General features: G+C 43.4%; 1 protein-coding gene across 3 annotated transcripts; it reads right to left on the reverse strand.

Annotated features, from left to right (window-relative positions):
* Nucleotides 1-512: 512 nt before the first annotated feature.
* cluha (CLUH binding protein of NUMT mRNA a) lies at nucleotides 513-20,830 on the reverse strand. Of its 3 annotated transcripts, none has more exons than XM_030440831.1 (27): nucleotides 20,463-20,830; nucleotides 14,802-14,995; nucleotides 14,276-14,447; nucleotides 13,568-13,711; nucleotides 13,307-13,434; nucleotides 13,068-13,222; nucleotides 12,284-12,409; nucleotides 11,712-11,859; nucleotides 11,527-11,619; nucleotides 10,998-11,432; nucleotides 10,470-10,729; nucleotides 9,976-10,388; nucleotides 9,003-9,104; nucleotides 7,827-7,927; nucleotides 7,579-7,731; nucleotides 7,422-7,484; nucleotides 7,082-7,326; nucleotides 6,885-6,969; nucleotides 6,645-6,798; nucleotides 5,924-6,063; nucleotides 5,743-5,823; nucleotides 5,523-5,648; nucleotides 5,307-5,428; nucleotides 5,122-5,215; nucleotides 4,897-5,031; nucleotides 4,726-4,799; nucleotides 513-3,773 (listed from the first exon to the last, which is right to left on the reverse strand). In XM_030440831.1, the coding sequence occupies exons 1-27, from the start codon at nucleotides 20,596-20,598 to the stop codon at nucleotides 3,647-3,649; spliced, it is 4,206 nt and encodes a 1,401-aa protein (XP_030296691.1). In that variant the 5' UTR covers nucleotides 20,599-20,830; the 3' UTR covers nucleotides 513-3,646. The 3 variants fall into 3 exon arrangements, with proteins under 3 accessions (XP_030296691.1, XP_030296692.1, XP_030296693.1); XM_030440832.1 differs by having other exon boundaries at nucleotides 10,063-10,388; nucleotides 20,463-20,829; XM_030440833.1 differs by lacking the exon at nucleotides 20,463-20,830 and adding an exon at nucleotides 19,341-19,440.
* Between the last annotated feature and the right edge of the window lie 144 nt (nucleotides 20,831-20,974).

A 20,974-nucleotide genomic window follows, 5' to 3' on the forward strand; every position in this document is an offset into this window, starting at 1 on the left:
CAAAAAATATGAAATGCAGGTCATTATTACATTAAAAAGTTGAAATTGTGAGACAAGTCATGATCCTGAGATACAAAGGTAAAAAACTATGACATAAAAGGGCTACATTTACATCCATAGTTTTTTACTTTTTAATCTCATAATTCTGATTCAATATGAGAATTTATATCTATTTTTTAATCAAGCTAGTTTACATAATTAGCTAAATGGGCTTCCAACTGAAACTGGCAGATCACTTCTAATTTTTTATAGAGGTGTGAAGTACTGTCCTTATCTGACAGATAGCTACTTACATATGCTACTTTGTATATAAAACATCCAGCCTATAATATCTGACTTTATCGAAATGTTCATGGTAGTACGGAGCATAAACTAGCATAATCTTAACCAGCAAAAACAATAAAAGTGCATCAGTAATAATGCACAAAAAAAATTTATATACATAGCACAAGCACTTTGTACTTAAGTAACCACTGGATACCTGTATGAGTTATCAAAACCCCAAGCAAAACTTTTACTAGTTTTATTTTTATTCATTTTAATATAAAAAAGCAGACCAAAATATAATTAGATTGTTAATTTGTAAAGAGCAACACACAAATACCACACATCATCAGGGGAAGCGGACTCAAAACACTCGGCCTAAGAAGCCTTTGTGCAGAAGAAATTTCATCAGCTGAAAAACACAAAACCCTCAGACAATCAGCATTTCAGGCGACACACAGATACAGTAAATGCAATATGACAGCAAAGTGCATAATATTTTTGGGGGGTAAATACTACTCTTTTCTTACAGACCTTTAGTAGTTATATTGCACAGGAGCAATAGTTTTAAAAATGAAATGTGTGTTATCTGTATTTATATGTAATTTCCACAACTGCTTTGCATGTCAGACATTCAAATTGCAAAGTAACTAAAAATGGCGTCTATGCAAATTTTACGTCTGTAAATGCACTTTCCTCTTAGTTCTGTATTATTACACCATGTCTTCTATTTCTGCACTTCTGATGCAGATTTCTAATAACATGGAATAGACTGAGATCAAGCTAATTTATTAAAAACATAAATGCTACACTGAACTCTGCCTCCAACTAAATGGAAGCACTGTATCAAAAAGGAAGAACCTTTATAGCATATGTGCAGACAAACAGATCTCAGTGAGGTCATTATAGCAAAAAAAAAAAAAAAAAAATCCTAACAAGACTTAATCGCCGTTGGGATTTTAACAGGTTCAGAAAATGTCCAACAGGTAGAAGTCTTTGTAAATATGGGCCATAAGAATGAGATTCTATTTTACAAAAAAATAAAAAATAATAAAAAATGTCCTACATTTATTTTGTCAAAGTCAACTAAAGCATTTATGTTTATTTGTGTGCACTTGCACTGCAACAGCTCCTGTCACTTAGGTCAAAGCGTGTCCTTCACAATGAAACAGGTATTGGTGTGCCACCTCATGGAAACTGTTGGTATTACAGTTGAGCAAGGGGAATAAGAAAACTGAAGAAAAAAAAAACAGATACAAGAAACCCAGAAAACAAAATAAAGAAGCATATTTCATCTTTACAAATTGTGAAGTTATCACCTGTTGTCGCCCTGGTTCCATTCAGAAGATTAAATAATAGGCACAATACACACCATGCTGTGCTATTGATGTTATGACATCATGTTTTAGGAGCACAATCAGGAAAATCACTGCAGTAACTGAATGACTCAGGATGAAGAGCTCGCCTTACGCCTTTTTGTTCTTTTTAAATACGGCTCCCTCAGTGCAGTGAGTAGTCCGTCTTGCACGTCTTGTTCCGAGTAAAAACTGCATTTTCGAAAAACAATCAGTTCCAGCACCATCTCTCTATTGCTTTAATCACATACATTTAGACACGGCAACAATTAAGTAACAAATTGCCATGGGAAGGATACATTGCATGTATACAAGCGCGAACAAACCTTTCAGTCTTTTTTGGTACATCACATTGAGGCAGCCCTTCTTTATGTCCACTTTTGGGTGTGCAGTGACCACACGTCCGAAACAGCACGAGAAAGTGCACTAAACACTGCTCAATGAACAGACACTCCTAGCTGGTTGTTGTCTCAGTTACATATGAAAAGATGACCCAATAATGGAAAAAGAAAAAAACAAACACCCAGCAACAATAAATCAGTCACTACTGCCAATGTTGAGCACCTGTCCAGTGGTTCATTTCAGTACCAATTGTGTACAGAAACAGATTTACAACATCGGTGGCCATGAATGTTTTATGAAAAGAGGCATCAGCCATCCAACAGGTTTACTATGAGTAGAAAAATAAAACATTTGGAAAGCCAATGTTCGCTTACAGCCTCTATTCAAACTATGCAGCAGCAAAAAGCGGCGACAGCCCTGGCCATTAGATTTTCTGTTGGACTACACAAAGACACACACACACCGTCACACATACAAACAAACATACATGCACATATTCTTTCAATGTGTAAAAATAGAAGATTGAACACAGCTAGTATATAGATAGATAAATCTACTGCTTATGGTGGACGTTTCAAATCTTTCCCATTAACATCAATCAAGTAAATCCGATAGAGATTTATACATCTTTTATCCACTTCTATACATTTTCTATAAAACATACATGGCTTAAATTAATTGATGATCAACAGGCCTAAAATACCTTCTTTAAATTCTCCTGTGCACTTTTACAAAATCCATTTTATTTACTAAAAAAAAAAAAAAGAAAAGAAAAAAAGAATCCATCAAATGAAATCAAACTAGTTGAATGCTCACTGTATTTGTTGTCTGGAACCATAGGACACAGCAGGCACCCACCTGGGATGTCGTTCATATACGTGACAGAGCGTTTACATTAATTAACCCTAGGGGGATGTGGAAGAATGATGGGTGACTGCTGCAAAGTGGCTCAAAGAGGCCACCAAGAAGGGAATTTACATTCTGAAGCCCCACTTGAAAAATCTCAAATTTAGTGCCTGTATTCTGCTCTTAGTGCACAGTAGAAAGTACCCCTGAGTTCTAGGACAGGGTAGGTGCTGTATCATTTAGCGCACCGTTGAGAGAGGGAGTGGGCGGTAGGGGTGGGTGGGCTGTGGGCTGTGGGCTGTGGCCACCCGGGGGGGGGTCTTCGAGGCTTTGTAGGGAGTGGCAGGGCAAAATGTGGTCCTAGGCTTTACAGTTCTGCGGGAGGTTCGGGCTGAGAAGAAGCATGATTGGGTGGATAAGGCTCTGGTATACAATGTCATGGTCGTCCTCGGTCTCCACTCCCCCGGCTGCGACCACTCTCTCATATGCAATCATTATTCTAAGCAGCTTCATCAGCGGGTTCTTGGGCTGGGGATTTTTTTTTTTTTTTTTCAGGATTGCATGATATTTCGATTCTATGTTGTTTGTACCCTCTCCTCCTTCCCTTCCCACCTCGTGGGATGTGGGAAACTCCTGTTCCGTGTTCCTTTTGTCCTACAGTACATACAGATTGTTGTCTGCACTGCCCTGACCCATCCCTCCCCCTGTGTATTTCAATGCTGACTGCTTGTTTCTCAGGTCCACAGGCTCGGTGACATGGCTGTTGCATCACGGCCTCTTTCTCTCCCCCCGCCCCAGTAGCAGAAAGTAGCTGTGTTGAGGGCTTTTTTTTTTAGACATTAATCAATGGGAATCTTGTCCTCTAGTTCCAGTCGGCTGTCTTCTGTCGTCTCCTCAATCTTTCCCAGCTCCTGCAGCTGCTGCCGCCTCTGCACCTCTGCCTTCAGGTTTTCCAGATCCTTTTGGCTGAAAGGGAAATACCAAAACTTATCAAGACTCCCTTTTGAGGAAAGTTCTGGTGTGGCTTGACCATCTGAAAAGTTTCCCCCCGGATATGTTGTTGTCACTCAAATCTTAAATATGCTCACAAATCCCCATTAAACCTCATGCAGATGTGCCCACTTTGGCATGACATGTTTCCCATCTTTCCATGTTCTGTCTACACTTAATTACCTAGATCAGGAGCTTAGTCAATCAAGCCCTTATCAGGTGTAAGCAGAGCAGGTGGAAGATGAAAAATATGCATATTTAACACTAGCCAAACCCATCTAGTTACCAGTTTTAAACAGTTTACCCCCCAATGATTGTCAGCACATACAGGCTCAGTCGCCCCCAAAGGCTTTAAGCACTGGAGTGAGGGAGGCTACAAGGGCCAGAAATGGTATAAATAGAAATTGGGCAGCACTTTGCAACATTTCATGTTACCTTGTACGTTTTTAGCTAATGTCCTGAAAAGATGCAATTATAAAAATAAAAAACAGGCATACTCTTACTCTGATTTAAGTAGAGAATCTTGTAGTGGTTCTAGTAGAAAGTCTCACATTTTAGGTAGTGATCAGAGATTTAAGAGCAACATCATCTGTATTGTCAGTGTTTTTTGTTTTGTTTTGTTTAACGATTCCCTGGTAACCCGTGGTAACCCTGAACTTACGAAAAATTACAGTTGGACAGCCCTAAACCCACGCAGACATACCAGGGAATTTTATTTAGCGATACTAAAACCTACAGTCGAGTTAAAACGAATGAGTCCTCAAAATAGGGTAAACTTTTCTGTGAAGCTATTTTCAGGGATGGCTTCTCCAAATTGTCAATGAAATCAAATAAAATACAGCTGTAGCAATCCCCATCTTTGTTCTTAAGACAAAACAGTAGTTAGACTTTATACACAAATTGAGTCTCTGCAGATTTTTAAGGTTACCTGAGTGGTATAAAGATGATGCCGTTGATAATGTTGAGCTGTTCCAGGACACTGGCCATGCTAGGAGCAGTAAACTGGAAAACAGGAGGAAATAAAACCATATCATCACTGCTTGAATGGTGAAGTTGCAACAGATGAAAGCACAAAAACAGCATGTCTTGACTCAGTCACCTTGAGGGGCATGATGGAGGCATTGGAGCCGTTCTTGTAGATCTCATTCATGGTTCTCTGCAGAGCTACAGCCTGTTGGGTGAGATACTTCAGGTACTCTGAGCTCTCCTTGGTTTTCTCATGTCCCTCGCCCATCTGAGTAGAGAGAAGAAATATTTAAGATATCACTTCATCACAACGGATAAAGAGAACAGAGTCAGTCCCCTGCAGTCCTGCAGGACTCACCTGGTTCTTGTAAATGGTGTAACCCTCCTTCTCGTGCTGTAGTGCAGAGCGGAACTCAGCCTTGCTCTCGTAAACCCTCGCAACCAAATGATGGCTGCAGAAAAACAACAAGGCACACGTGATGTCAATAATGTCAGTCAGTATTATACCCAATTTATGCATAAGGATCATGAGTCTCTCCCCACCTGAGGGCCACTTTGAGGGATCTGGGTCCGTGGTACTTTGTGTTGATGGTCAAGGCGTTCTCCAGGAATCTCAGTGATAAATCGTACTCCATCACTCCGTGCAGCACCAGCCCGATATTACTCTGGAGGGAGAGCCGAGAACAAGGAGGGACAGGAGTCAACCGCACTGTCTTTTTTTTAATGGGGTATCAGTGTTTAAGGAAAGACTGTACTCACATCTAGCAGTGCCATCTCTGGGTGGTCCTCCCCGGTCACCATCAGCATGAGGTAACGGGCGCGGTACAGCAGCTTCAGGGCGGTCGACAGCTGGCCGTTTGCAAAGCAGTACAGAGCCAAGTGCATCTGAGAAGTGACGGGAGCAAACACAAAGGTTAGAGGGATGCTAAACATCTTTATTACGAGCTAAATATTTCCTACATGTGGTGTGATGACTTACATATTCTTGAATTGTGTTGGGGTGCTCGATGCCGAGGACTCTCTCACTCATCAGAACAGCCTTCTGCTGGTTGCTCAGAGCCTGCAGACAAATGCACAAATGTCATTCAGCAAAACAGAATCGATACCACGCTTGTGTTAAAGTTGCTGACACAGTTAAGAGTCGCCCGTTTTCTGCCTACCTCAGGGTGGTCTCCCATGATGTAATTAAGGCGTGCCAGCAGGCGCAGGCAGGCGCAGATCTCTACGTGCATGGCTCCGTACACATTGTTGAAGAGGTTTAGAGCCTCGTTGATCAGCTCGCAGCCTTCCTTCAGAAACCCTGGGGATTAAAAATGAAAGGTAGAGAGATACATTTAGTCAAATAAGTGTTCTGACTTCTGAAAGTTAAGATTTTTCATTCCAAAATGTTTGTGCTCTGGGTCGTCTCTGAAATTTCTCAGTCTGAAATTAAGGATGACATTTTGGATTTTTGGTATTACAGAAGCATTTTTCCTAATTGCTTGTAGGAAGAAAGCAAATCTAATTTTATCTTGTAAAAACGTAGCTATCACAGACCAATCATAACTTTGGATGGCACAGATCCTGTCCTAAAAATCTAAAACTGCCACTAACTGTTGTTTAGCCTGTATGACAATGAAGATGGGAAACAACATGAACAATATTCAACATGAACAACGTTTTGGAGAAGCAAACATTCATGTAAGAGAAGCCAGTACTGATGATAGCCCGTTTGAGAATTTAACATCAATGTTATCCCGTTGGAGAGGCTAACACTGATGTGATCGTAATAGAAAAGCTAAACCTCATGTTAGCCTGCTGGAGAAGCTGACACCAGCAGTTAGGAAATGTTTCTGTAATCAGGCCCAAGGTCTGTATGATTGCATTCATAGCGTGGCTCACCTTGCTGCACTTTGGCCTGTCCACTCTGGAAGAAGTGGAAGGCATCGGAGGCTTTGGGGTTCACGTGCTTCACTACAGGGAAAATATTCAGGATGTCCTCCTCTGTGAAGGCGGGCTTGTGGCGGCTGTCAAAGTTATACTCCTTTATCAGGATCTGGAAGGCAAATAAAAGCGTAAACATCATGAATGCCATTTGGAAAAAAGATGTCGGGACATCATTATAGACTAAATGAGTCTTACCTGGATGCCAGTTTTGACTGAAATTTCTCTGAGCAGAGTGATTTTCTGCAGGCCGTATTTCTCCACCACCTGGTCCGCACTATCACTGAAAGAAAACATGTCGAGACGGGATATTTATGAGCCATAAACACACAAAATGTTTGAGCATAAAAAGAAAGCTATAACATTTGTTTCGCATCAACAGACGGACGCCTCACCATTGTATGGTGAAGTGATAATAGCTCTGAGCCTCAGAGGCGATGTTCTTCCACAGCTCATTGGGCGTCAGGCTGGCCCACGCTGTGTTGTCACCGCCGCCGGGGACCCTGTTGCGACGTTTGCGGTTTTTGCGGCGTGACACCAGCTCGTCGGGAGGAAGGTGGGCGACGGCATCGGGGAAGGAGCTCAGGAAGCAGTTTAAGAAATGGCTCACAGCGGCGGAGAGGGCAGACAACTCCACACCCTACATGACAAGGACACATTTCAAATATCAATCAAAACAAATGTTGGTTTATCTTTTAAAAACAGGCAAGAGGAGGCATGTTGGACGTTACCAACCTGGAGGTATGTCTTGAAGATATGTTTTGCACATCTGGTGATCAGCTCACTGATTCCTATTCTCTAATGTATATAAAAAAAGGAAATATTAGAATGATTGAACACAAGAAAAAGAAGTATGTGGCAGTGGTGGCTGGATTCATGGATTTACACTCACATAGAAGTGCTCCAGCTGGGCTTTGGCAGGAGTCTTATCCACAAACTCCAGAACAGAGCCCAGATAGCGAATATTGATGCCTCTCTGGCGCAAGGCCTCGGTCAGCGTGGCTCCGTCCATGGGCAGAGCGCTGTGGTCCAAACAGTCTTTAACCTGGTCAGAAAACACACACGTACATACATGGCTTTAAACTCCAACACGCCACCAGAAAGTACATCTTTTGTATTGGACCATCTGGTGCCACTGACCAGTGACGGGACCTGACAGGACACCAGGAAGGCTGCAGCATCTTTGAGAAGCTGCTTCTGCTTCTGGACGTCATCTGCGCTGTCGTCTGGGAATCGTACTCCTGGTTCAACAACACACAAGCACTGTTAAATTCTGGGGCTCCACCCTCTAATGAACAAATGTCACTCAATGTCTCTCATCGCTCCATGAATAATGTGGAGCCAAATGTGCTGGAAATGACTACAGGCAAGAAGGAAATTAGACCCTGAAAGATGTGACAGCTGAGGGTGTAAAAATGGGTGAAACACTACAGTTATCTTCAGCTGAAGGGTAAGAGTCTGATTATTTTATAAGGTCATACACTGCAGTTTTGTCATATATTGACACAATCAGAGAAGGAATATAAATAAGTACATTTACTCAAGTGCTGTACTAAAGTACAATTTTGAGGTACCTTAACTCGGTTATCTCCATTTTCTACTACTTTACACTTCCTCTGCACTACATTTTAGAGACAAATATTGTCCTTTTACCTCACTACATTAACTTTAGACATTTATTTACCAGTTATTATTGCTCCAGTAGTGCATTTTTAATTTATCAGCAAACATAAAACAAATTTAATAAAAACAGAACACTGATTCTGATAATCAGAAAACCATAAAGCTTATGATCTTGTAATTGCTACAATAAAATCAACCCATTACCCACCTGACCACAATATCTTTAATTCTACGTAGGTATGACCTTTGCTTTTAACAACACTGCACATAATTCATATTGAGCAGTTTCTGACAGTGTTGTCTCGTTTTGTCACTCAGTTCTAAACTACGTTGTGCAGAGCCAAGGTCACCCGATTTAATTTTGTCATCTCTAACTGGCTAGCCTTTTTGTTTGTTTAAATATTTGACATATTCCAAGGCCGTCTGAAAGTCTTTCCCATGAGTCATTGCCCAAAATACCAATGCTCAACAAGAATGAAACTAGTGGTCTTAAATGGGTGAACGAGAGGAACACAAATGTTTCTCAACCTCTGGGAGTTGGTGAATTTTTTATTCATTTTTTATTCTTGACTGCCCCCCTTCTATGGCTATGCAGCACATAACATACATAGCTTTCATTGTTTACACACTGTAAATCTATTGTCAAGCTTCTTCATAGTTTACATATGAATGAATCGTCCCCATCGTGCTTACCTGGCGAGAAGATATCCGGGTTGAAGCGAATGTCAAAAGATGTGTTGCTGATGGAGCCGACTGCCTTGCAGGCATTGAGGACGACCTCGCGGCTTTTGGGATCTGTTTATGATGACGATCACAGACGAGGAAAATGCAGAAACGTTAAAAGTAATGGCAAAAGACACATCATGTCAACATATCTATAAAACCATGTCCACATTAAGTCAGAGTCCACTGAAAACCAGAGCTGAAGATGAAGCCAATTTTCAGACACCTCCAAATCCCTGTGTCATCACTTATCTTACTGTATTTATTGATTTATTTAACAGAGACACATTGATACACACTGTTGTGAATGTGTCAGAGTTAATCAGCCAATACATCTGATGACACAATACAGATTACAGTATCATTGATCCTGTAATTCAGTTTATTTTTCCAGATCTCTTTGATCATAAAATATTGATGAGCTTAACTGTAGACATGGCCTTAGTCCAGTACACCACCACCACCACCTTCACAGCTGTCGAACACTACAGATTAGGTTTGACAAGCAGATTACTGTTTGATTTTGAATCAATGGAGCATCACACAAATCATTCAACACAGAGATTATTTCTGCATCCCAGAGCACACGGGCATTAACGGACACAGCAACTGATTATTCAGATTATCGGGGCAAATGTCACAGCAAGGGCACCACAGGCTGGGACAGTGGGAGACGGGCAGATTGGGGGTCAACACTCTTCCCAACTGCAGGCTGAGGACTGAGCAGGGACAGCTAGCCTGGTGGACTGAAGACACTACAGCCCAGTGCTATATATTCTAATGCTCTAATGCTAAGGACACACACACACACACACACAAATAAATGCAACTTCTCTAAAACAGAGTCTAGGTTAAATACGACTTTTCTATGCATTTATCCACCAGAGTAGCTCTCCCTGCGTCGTCCTCGCCTTGCGATTTGGGGTATTTGTTTTCGACATACCAATACAAGATCCGTCCTCGCCAACTAAGGTCTCCGCCAGCTCTTTGGCCTGAGCTAATCCCGGAATACTTTCCTCAAGCTCCTTACCCTCCAGTGGGTTCTTGCATTCTCCGTTCTGGGTGGTTGTTAGGTCGAGAGGCCCGTTTGTGGCGGGCTTCGCAGAGTTTTCTTCACCCTCTTTCACTGCCTCTGAATCAGCAGAGGTGTTGCTGTCTGTCTGGTTTGTGCTGTCTACGGAGACCTCTGTTACACTGGGAGGATCTGATGGAGCCGTCTGTGTCTGGGTGGTGTCAGCGTTGCTTTCTGAGGGTGTGTCAGAGGTTTCTGTGATGGCGGGTGTGTCAGTCTTAGTGTCCTTGTTTGCCTTTTGTTGCATGAGCTGCAAAGCCGCCATCTTCATGAAGAGAAGATATCTGGAGGACGGACAGAATTAAAAGTTAGACACGAGCAGAAAACTCTCCTGATGATGAAATCCGAGGCAGACAGACACATACCTGTGCTCCACGAAGGCCTCGATTAGCTCTTGGCGTAAACAAGCCAGGCGGTGGCGGTGCTGGCGGGGGAAGCCTTGGCGCTGACTCTCTGGAGGCAGCTCCTCTCCGTCCACAGGCAGGAAGTTGAGGTCAGGAGGGAAAGTGCGGAGAAGGTCCAGAATATAGTGGCGGCCGTCGTTTCCGATGATGCCCTTACACTCGACTGAGGAGCACAGCTCCACCTTGTCGTCCTTCTCGTTAAGCACGTTGTGTCTCTGGACCTGGAGGGAACATTAAGACACAAGTGTTGATTCTTTTTTTTAAATTAAAATAGGTTGGAGGTGGAGCAATTGTGTAAAACTTCTAAACATTTGTTCGCTTATTCACATCGTTTTAAATCAGGAAGTGGTGTGAGTGGGATCAATTCTTCATTGGTTTTGGTGTTCTCACGGGATTTATTGACTTATAAGTAAAGACAAAAGGTTTGGACTGTGAAATAACTGGTTGTTAAATAGTCCGTCAAATGGATACAAAAGCTTTGTTACTGACCTTGAGTGGCCTGCTGGTTTTCTCCAGCAGCTCCAGGTATTTGCTGTGCGACACAACCGTCTTCCCGAAGTCGATGGAGCCGTAGATGACGCTCTGCTCCTGCTCACGCTCCAGAATACCAGGGATGATGGACTGGGCGGTGACACGATAGCCTCTGTAGTCAACCACGACCGTCCCCAGAGTGTACAGTCCCTCCACATCCACCGCCCCGTAAGCCCGCACACCGTTCAAGTCATTGGTGGGCGCGGCGTGGGCGGCGGCATCTCCGCCCAGCTCACGATAGTGGTCCCGTACATCGAAACCCAGGCTGAAGAAGATGTTGTTCCAGATGAACATCTGCATGCGCGTTTCCTCACCGGGGTTGATGGCCATCACGTTACCGTCGATAACTGCCATGGCGCCTCGGGTGGCAGCTGCTGCGAAGTCACTGTGGACCTGCAGGAGGAAGAATTAGTCGGTGCCACCTGGCCCACGATGTTGAATGTGTAAAGACAGATTATGTGCTTGAAGGCTGATCTAACAAAAGTACCTTGAATATGGCTCTCTCCCTCAGCAGGCGTTCAGGCAGGTTCTTCCGGGGCAGCTCTCTTGTGGTCTGCAGCTCCTCGTTCCAATCTCTGGTCTGAAGACAAATCGGCACAAAAAACCTTCAATCAGTACTGGAAAAAATGTTATCCATCATCCTGATGTACAGCGATGTTCAGCCGTGCCCACCTGTCCAGGTATGTGCTCCTCATAACCCAGGCGGGAGGTGTAGGCATCCTCAGCCCGAACACAGTCCATGGCGTGGTCTACCTGCGGAGCTGTCCAGCTGTATACCTGGAAAGGCGTGGCTATCCTCTCAAACGGATGTCTCTGGACCCTACAGCAAAAAACACAGGAAACATTATAAAAAGAAGGGCTCACCTGGTATTTAAAGCCTGACAAAATGCTCCAACAGAGCCCTGTTACTAATGTAATCAAACAGAAATGAATTAAACAATTACGTGTACATATAAAATAAACAAAAGTCGTAGGCGAGATACAAAAAACTAATATTTTGCATTAGATTAGATAAAAAAAAAAAACACATAAAAAACTATAAAAAAAACTATAAAAAGTTTTCTTGTTGGGCTTGAGGACTCTGACCTCCTGGTTTAATAAATTAGTGACTGAATGGATTAACTTAAGAATCATTGCAAAAATGAAGCTGTTCAAAGAGAAAGGTAACAATAGTAACGCAGATTATCTTTTGCACAGTAGAGCACGAGTGGGGAACAGAGTTGATGAGCACCAACAGTTTCTACCTTTTCTTTTGCAGGGCAGTGAAGTTCTTCTTGAAGGCAGGGCTGATCTGGCTCAGGAGCTCCACCAGTGAATGGCTCAGGAAGCTGGGATTGGCTGGCTTGGGGTTAAAGGTGTAAGTAGTAGATCTGGAAAACAAACACACACACAAACAATATAATACACATTAATATGGCTTTTCTGTCACAAATAACAAACATTATGTCGCTGAAAAGATAGAGAAGGGAGGACAGAAGTCATTTGTTGCCATGACTGCCGAAGTCTTCTAACTGAAGAGTAAACCTAAATGATTAAAGAAGCCTGGACAGAAAGTGGTTCTCCTAGTGCCTAACTATAATCTACAAACACTTAAACATTAGAGAAATGTATAATGTCAGTGATCATGCTGTTAGAAACAACAAGAGAACCCTTCTACAAACACTGCAGCATCTTTCCCAATTCTACTTTCCAATTTAATCCAATTAGACCTCATTAATTTGACTGTTAAGTCTTCGGTGACATCCAAAACTCCTCTAAAATTAGGATCGGGAAACTATTAATACATCACAGCTTGTGCTTGCATCTCTGTCAGTGCTTCACTATCCTTCATTTAAATTATTTGCACTTCTGATGAGCTAATCGTGGTTTGGCTGCTGCCAGATATCGTCACTTCTTGAATGGTGATGGAGCACTGAGAGTCACTCTTCTCTACTGACTGCCCAACACTTTGTGTGTAAACTACAGTATAAATCATGGGCTTATGGAGCTTAATGTGAGCACAGATACAAGGTTGAGATGTTGACTGACTGGTTGAGGTAGAAGCCGCGTGTAGAGGCAGTGAGGCTGACATGGCGCTCCTCCACAGTCACAATGTACAGGTACATGAGGTCGCCGTGCATCTTCCTGTTTCCAGGTGGAGGGTTCCAGCCGCTCATGGTCAGGACCTTCAGGCACTGCATGGGCTGTTGTGGGGGATGACAATGTTAAATAATTGATCTCTTATTTGATTTTGCATCCATTTTCCAAAAGCTATCGCTGCTTCTCACCTTCCAGTCCTTATTCTGTGGCTGGAGGGGCACCAGGGGGCGCTCTTTGCTGCCGGGCAGGATATGCTCTGGGGGGGTGCAGTCGATCTGCTCCAGCTCGTTGCCCTTTTTCTTCCTCTTGCCACTATCTGCAGTCACATAAAAACAAGCAAGGTCAACAGTCTGTGGCCCACCTGCATGTCGCAACATTCACGTATAAAACACTTCACACTAAAATTCATGCTCCAGATGGTGGAGCACGGCTGCACATGACGTCCGTACCTCCGAGGTCTCCGTCAGTGAAGATGCTGAGGAAGGAGAGGGAGTTGCAGTCCACTCCGTTGTAGGCATCTGATGGGTCCAGACTTTTCAGCAGGTCTCTGATGTGACGCACATGGATGCGGGCCTCACGCACTGTGTAGGGTTCTGGAGGAGAGAGAAACAAAAGAAATTAAATACCTCGCAGGCAGTGAGAGGTTTGAGAGGTAACATCTCAGGCAGGACACTTAAGCTACATGCCAGTAGAACCAGGCAAAAATAACAGATGGCGGACAAATCATTAAAGGTCAAATCAACAATGCCTTCTTGATTATGTGGCCATCTATCTGACGGGGAAAGGCTGACAATGTTACATTTATTGTGGCTGATGCTGAGAAACCTTGATCAGTTTCCACAGGTTGAACCTGCCTTCATTATTGCTACATTTGTTTTCACACCATCTGGTTAGTCGATGACAGTTACACTGCACACCAACAAGGCTGAAGTGAAATGCAACACTTGCTGCTTTGTCCTCTCTGCCTGTCCGCTTTAGTTTCAGTATGTGAAGGTTACAGTCTGCAGCTGTATGTACATCCTCAACAGACAACCTTTAGAAATGCATTTCATTTAAGGCACTACATTAAGTCTTTTGTATTGCTGTTACTTTTCCTCTTTGCTCCACCTGAGCGAGACAGACACGAGTGTGAACAAAAGCCTCAGACTCAGTCTCACCTTCCACCACTTTGAGCAGCGAGCCCTCCTGCAGGCCCTCGATGGACTTGAGCTCGGCAAAGTTGTCCAGCACATTTCCATCCAGCTGCAGGGAGAAGCAGGTGCGGTGGCAGGTGTCTTCACGGTCCATCAGCACCTGATGGATCTCCTGTACCATCTCCTGGGGAGAGACCTGATGTAGACGAGGAGGGCAGAGATGAAATGATGTACGCAAGTGCAGAATATGTGCATTTTAAGATACATCACCTGCTTTGGTTCAGCTGAAAACAGTGCTTACATATTTTTCATTTTCACACTTCAATCCAGTATCAGTTCCCATTTCATACGATTCACGTTTGCGGGTCTCAACATCGCTGTGTTGTGGCTTGAGATAAGCTTTTATACTCATGGACTATATTATGAAGGATTTTGCTCTGAAAAGTTAACATGGAGGTTATAATTTCTCTCCATCAAGATGGTATCAAAATATCAGCTTCAGTTCTTTCACGCAGTGTGTCGTCTGTCTGAACACCTGTCCTGCCCTCACCTGCAGGTCAAATGGCTCTGTTCCAGGTGCCTGGATCTTAACGGTGAAGCCTGTGTCCTGGATCACGATCACTTCCTGTTCGTTAGAATCCTCTCCTCCGTCCGCCTCGCTGTTCCCATCCTGCCTCGACTCTGCCTCCTCCGTGGGCCCGTGAGCCCCGTCACCGTTTACCATGGCTGTATCTGCACTGTGCCCTGCAACGGGAGAGACGCACAGGTCATCAGTCTACGTCTTGTGGTAGAGAATTTGACAACTCTGAACAAAGATACAAGCAGAAAACAACAACCACGATGTTTATGTGTTGGGGAGAAACATCTATCATCAGGGAGCACCACCTTCATATTGCATTGTCCTTTAAGGTCAGTTTGGTTATTCGGTTTATTCAGTCATGAAAACAAAGAGTTTGTTTAGGCATAAGATTTTTATACCAAACAATTAATAATAGACCGAACGAATCAACAATTAAAGCAATCATTAGTCGCAGCCCTCCTTCAGACCGTCATCCATGAAAAGCAACTCATCCAGAGTGTGTTTTCATGCAGCAGAAAACAGAGACGCTGCCAGGCATCCAGGTCACAAACAAAGCACACAGACCCAGAGGCTGGATGACCTTATCGGTAATCTCATGAAATATTTATGAATGGTAGAACAGAGCCGACAAAGCTGTGCTACAGTATGCTAGTTGACGACGTGGATACATTCAAATACAATCAACAGCGTAAGGCCTCAAGACGTAACTTCCATCAATCGTCAACTACAAGAAACTAAAGCTGAAACAACAAACGACAGATCAAAAACGTTAAACAATAGGTAACCATTCATTCATCGCAGCTGATCTAAACAGAGGGTACCTATAATCCAACACCAACCTGCTGAAACAAACACCACTGCAACAAAGGAGAGAGTTTAGCCAGGAAGCCTTGAGGGTTTGATTCTAAAAAAATGTTCACAAGCAGGAATTATTGGTCTGACTGTGCCAAACATGAGTGAGCTAGTACCCGCTCACCAGCTGCCTGTACTCTGCACAGGACATTCAATCTCAGAGTGAACGTTACTCATTATCATTATAAAGTCAGCATGACATGACAAATCTGATGCAGCTGCGAGAGAATCCAAGAATGCGTTACATTTCACACCTATTCTAGAGTAACAGTAAAGGTGAGAAGAAAAATGACGTGAATAAAAATGAGGCTCTGTGGTACATTAATTCAAAAGGAGCAGGGTCGAGTATGTGGATGTCAGACACCTGTTTTCTCTCACTGGGACACAACTGCTGCCAGCCAGCCAGCGTGTCCTTGCTCACTGTCAAGGGTAAACAGCGTCAGGGTTACTGAAGAGAAGGGGGCCAAGAGGGAAGGGAGGGGCTTTGTGACTGGATCGCGACCCCGGGTGGGAAGGAACGCACTGAAATGGTGGAGGAGTGGGAGAGGAAGAGAGAGAGAGGGACGACTGGTTGGCCGCCCTCTGAACAACAAACACAACGGCTTCAGAGCAGATGCGCAAATTAATAATGTTACAAACCAGAAGACAAAGCTAAGGCTGTGTGTTAAGAGACTGTTTACAGCAGCAGCACAGCCATGTTTCATTGCTTTCTAAGATCTGAGCTCTTTCTGTCTGAGGTTGTAGTCATTTTAATGATTACTTGATTATAAAAATACTTGGCAACCAAGTTTCATTTGACAAACTAGTCAACTTATGATTGTAGCTTACAATCATCATCAGGAGACCAAAAACCTGACTTTATCACTGTTAGCTCCAGTTTTGGTCTCTACCAACTCCTGAAGGAAGTATTTCACTCTTTAATTAAATGATCCACTTTGTTCACCAGCTAGTTGTTCAAGCTAACTGTGCTGGTTTGCTTTTTGGTGCCGAGCAGCTGGTGTTCAGTGGGGTTTTTTTTTTATCCTTCACTGAAACAGCTGCCTTCTGCAGTAAAAAAAAAAAAAAACCCAGAGAACAATGAGAAAGATGAAGCTGTGGCCAGGCAGCTACACTCGTATGAAGGCTCAATCGACTTGAATCGATCCAGGCGATAATTCTCTGAAGGTACATCACTGCAAGCGTGACTCTGACATCATCATCATCATCATCACATTTGTGTCATTTAAATATTAATTATAGTCACTTTAATGAGGAAGCGCACAACTGCCATGTTTGAGGGATCGTGCGATACTTGTCTCTCGTTCAACTTCTTTCACAATGTGTGGAAGTGTTGCTTAATGAGAAACATTAGATGAGCTAGCTTTAGCTGGTAGCACTCACCACATCAGAGGAGCCTGAGTGCAAGGTGCAACAGGCACAGGGATTGATGAGGCAATCCAGCAGCCTGTGTGTTGCAAAACTGACCCGATTTGCCCAGCAGTGAAGAAAGTTCAGGCGGGAGTGGGGATGAGGAGAGAAGTGACGGGTGAAGCTGCAGTTGAACAGTAAACGGGACAAACCTTGTGTCTGCTATTGTTTAAAAGGGAAGAAGGAAGTAGAAAATAATAAAGAGGCATTCCAGATTTTTTCCCGTGATGCATTTCCTCTGGAAATGAGATACGGTAGCAAGACACAAGAAAAAGGATGGTCTTACATAGATCTTATAGTCCTAGTTCAAACCAGGCAGGCCAGCTCGACTTTGTACCAAAAAACCCCCCCACTCTATCAGTAACTTTTGACTTGCATCAGAAACCACCAATAGTTAATAACTTCACTCTTTCAATCAAATCATTAAACTGTGAAATCAGAGATAGACAGACCAGAGGCAGACACAATGTAACACCAGAGGAAGCTCAACACAAATGACCCACTAAACTTTTCTCTGAATCAAACTGTAAGCTCATTGTGAAGATTCACATGAGCCTCTTTCAGCTGATGTAATACTAAGAAATAAACTCTTGTTTTTTTTCACCTTCGCTCCATTTCTTTTGGTAACAACAACAAAATAAATCCAGCAGCCATCCATCCTTTCTGTGGCCCTTGACATGCGGACCCTGGCTGCTGCCATGGCAACCGTAACCAGCCAGACAACCCTGAAATCAACAACAACAACAACAACAACAACAACAACACGCACGGTCCGTGTTTAATCATGTTTGCTGCACCACAAGGTGGCAACCTCCTGGTGGGCAGACAGACCCTGAGTCATGCATCCATCTGCATCATGGCAACAAAGACTGAATACAAGAGTCTGTTTGAGACTGATGTTATTAATGAATTACCAACGGCTCGCCAGCAATGAATGACAACTAAATTCCTCACCATCTGAAGTTTTATCATAAAATTTCCATTGAATTAAGCTCAGTTAGTCCATCGACATAAAATTAACAAATTTGACGATTGCTTGGTTAATTCTGGGTATTTATAATCAAAAATGCCAAATATTCTCTAGTTTCAGCCTCTTGAATATGAGGATTTGATGCCTTTTTATATTTCACATCACTGTCAATTAAATATCTTTGAGTTTTCAAATGTTAGTCAAACAAAATTTAAATATCATACAATTGGGCTCAGACATTTTCTTAAGACTAAAAGATAAGACATAAAACAAAATTCTTCTGTGTTCCATTATATTACTGTGCAGTTTATTCTCATCAGACCTACATGACGTACTCAAAAGAGACTGTTTAAAATTGGTAACATGAAGATGTTCTTTCATATTAAAGGCGCTACAAGTTAAAAATGTTAGGAGCCATTGCTTTTGCTGCTGCTGATGACGAAGAAGACTTTGGTGAGGAAGACATCTGGCCAGTAGAGGAATAGTGCCAGGGTGTCAGTGATTCCCAGGATTAACCAGGTCACTGGTTTTAAGTCCCTTGAAACGCCTGATAGTGACTGTTGTCCTGATATGGCTGCTCTGCCATGTGCTGCTCGTATGTCCTGTTACAACTGCTGCAACCTTCATATCAGACATGTTCATGTCACAGGTCAACGGTTGCAGCCATTACTCATTTTCACTATCAATTCTGGGTTAAGCTAATGACCATTTGGGCCATGAATTGCCAATTAAAAGTACTAGATGATACCAACACTAAACATATTAAGTTGTGTTTTTTAATCACATCAGACAAATAAAAGCAGCAAAGCATAACAACCAAGAAGCTGGAACCAGAGAGAATGTGGCAAGACATGCTAATCACTATTCTGTTAATTGACTAATCAATTAAAACAGCTATTTGTTTCAGCTCTTAAATGAAGCACCCACTACTCCATGTGAGCTTGACAGGACTCTCAGGTCAGATCATCATCCAGAAGAATAACCAGACAAATGAACATGCAATCAGCACAGCAGTTCACCCACAAAGCAGCACAACCTCATAAAGCAGTGAAGCCCACTCGACTGCGTTTTCCTATGAAATGACACAGGCAGAGACAATTCAAGGTCCCACATGTGTCACACACTCACAGACAGGCTGCAGCAGTGACTTGTGGTGCTCTTTAAGTTGTGTAACATTAACTTCACCGGCTGACACTCCGCGTCTCTGTTTAATCTCCCCCTGCCGACAACACTCCGCAGCGAGCCGCCAATACTTCTCTTTTATCGGACAATATACTCACCAGCTTACACGTCTCTGATCGTGTATTATTAGCGTAACCTTCCCTCTCACTGTGCATGCACCATCATGACTTTTTCTACGACAGCCAGCTTCCGCTTCCCGGTCGAGCAGGGACGCTCGATCTAATGTTCCGCGGCGGGGGGGGGGGACGCTTCACGGCGTTACCACCGACAGCCAGCCACTTCATCCGCCTCACATCTCTTAAAGTTATATTTTACACACATAAAACCAGGCAACAAATATTCATTAAAGCTTGTGCGACATACATCTCTTAAATAAATGTACGTATGTGTCTGACTCCCCCTGTATTCGTGTGAGCAGTGTGCAGCTCCACTGAAGGTGACCTTCAGTTCATTCCTATGACATGCTGTTACCGAACATGTGCGTCAATACGAGTTAGCATAACACAAGCTGCTGCATTTTTTTACAGAGACACACAATGTGCGACTCAGCCGGGCTATGTTTTTACTTAAAAACTTCCTTTTAAAGAGCCCATGCTGGCCTTCAGTGCATGACACGCCGGCAGTGACAGGAGCGCCTGCTTGCTAGTTAGCCCATTAGCCTGTGAGCCAGCTAACTAGCTGCGTACTCAATGAGGAGGCTAATGTTAGCATACCGGCTGTTTGGGTTAGCCTCTTTGGTTGTTGCAGTGTCAGGCTGGACTACATGCTAACAGCTATGACCCATGGATGTAAAAATGAATGTGATCATATGCAGGCTGCTTGCTTGCTAATTGGCAAGATTGAGTCAGTAAACATCCTCTCATTATAAACAGACAGCTAATTAGCAGACCATGCTAGGTGGACCCTCTAAACTTGGAAGATGCTACCAAGGAGATGGCAGAGGAGGAGGAGGGGTGCACCCTCTCAGACTAGCACCTTGGGTCTGAGGCAGTCGCATAACAAAGCATGGAGGTAAATGTCACCAGGATGCTTTGCAAAGACACACAGACAGCTGAAACATTTAACAAACACAGTGAAAACAGTTTTGCACATGGATGCGGGCTATATGAGGCTGTCTTGGTGCTGCATGTATAAACGATAGGTGTGATCAGTGTATTTATAATGTATGATAGCCGTTATGACAGCAGATATGAACCAGTCAGTCTGCTGCAGAGTCTTACCACAGCCGCAGGACTCCTTCAGACTCGTCTTGCTGGTTTCTTTGCTGTCCTGGGCTCCATCCCCGGCGTCATCCGCAAGATCAACCGGATTACAGTTAGGCACCGACGCCGGGATGTCATCTGTCTTGCTCACCATGGTCGGCAGTCAGTGTGGCAACACAAATCTCCCAGCAGCAGCGTTGCCTGAATATGTGAAGTCTGTAAAAGAAATAGAAAAAAAAATTCTGCTTCTCCGGCTAACGCAGGCTAGCTGGCTACATGCGAAGGGGACAAGCTTACAAAAACAAGTCTACCGAGGAAGGACAGTGCTGTACATAGTGGGGATCACACGTGGTTCTCTCCTCCCCTCCTCTTGACCTCTTTGCCTTTGCGTTGCACTTCCCCACCCACTATGCGTGGCGCTACGGAAAGCCACGTGCGACAAATCGGGTTTTTTTAAATTTTGTTTAACAAACGCCCCTTTTAATTATTTCTGTGGACATTAGATTTTCTTCTACACTAGAGGATACAAT

Source organism: Sparus aurata, chromosome 2 (assembly GCF_900880675.1).
Source record: "Sparus aurata chromosome 2, fSpaAur1.1, whole genome shotgun sequence".
Lineage (NCBI taxonomy): Eukaryota > Metazoa > Chordata > Actinopteri > Spariformes > Sparidae > Sparus > Sparus aurata.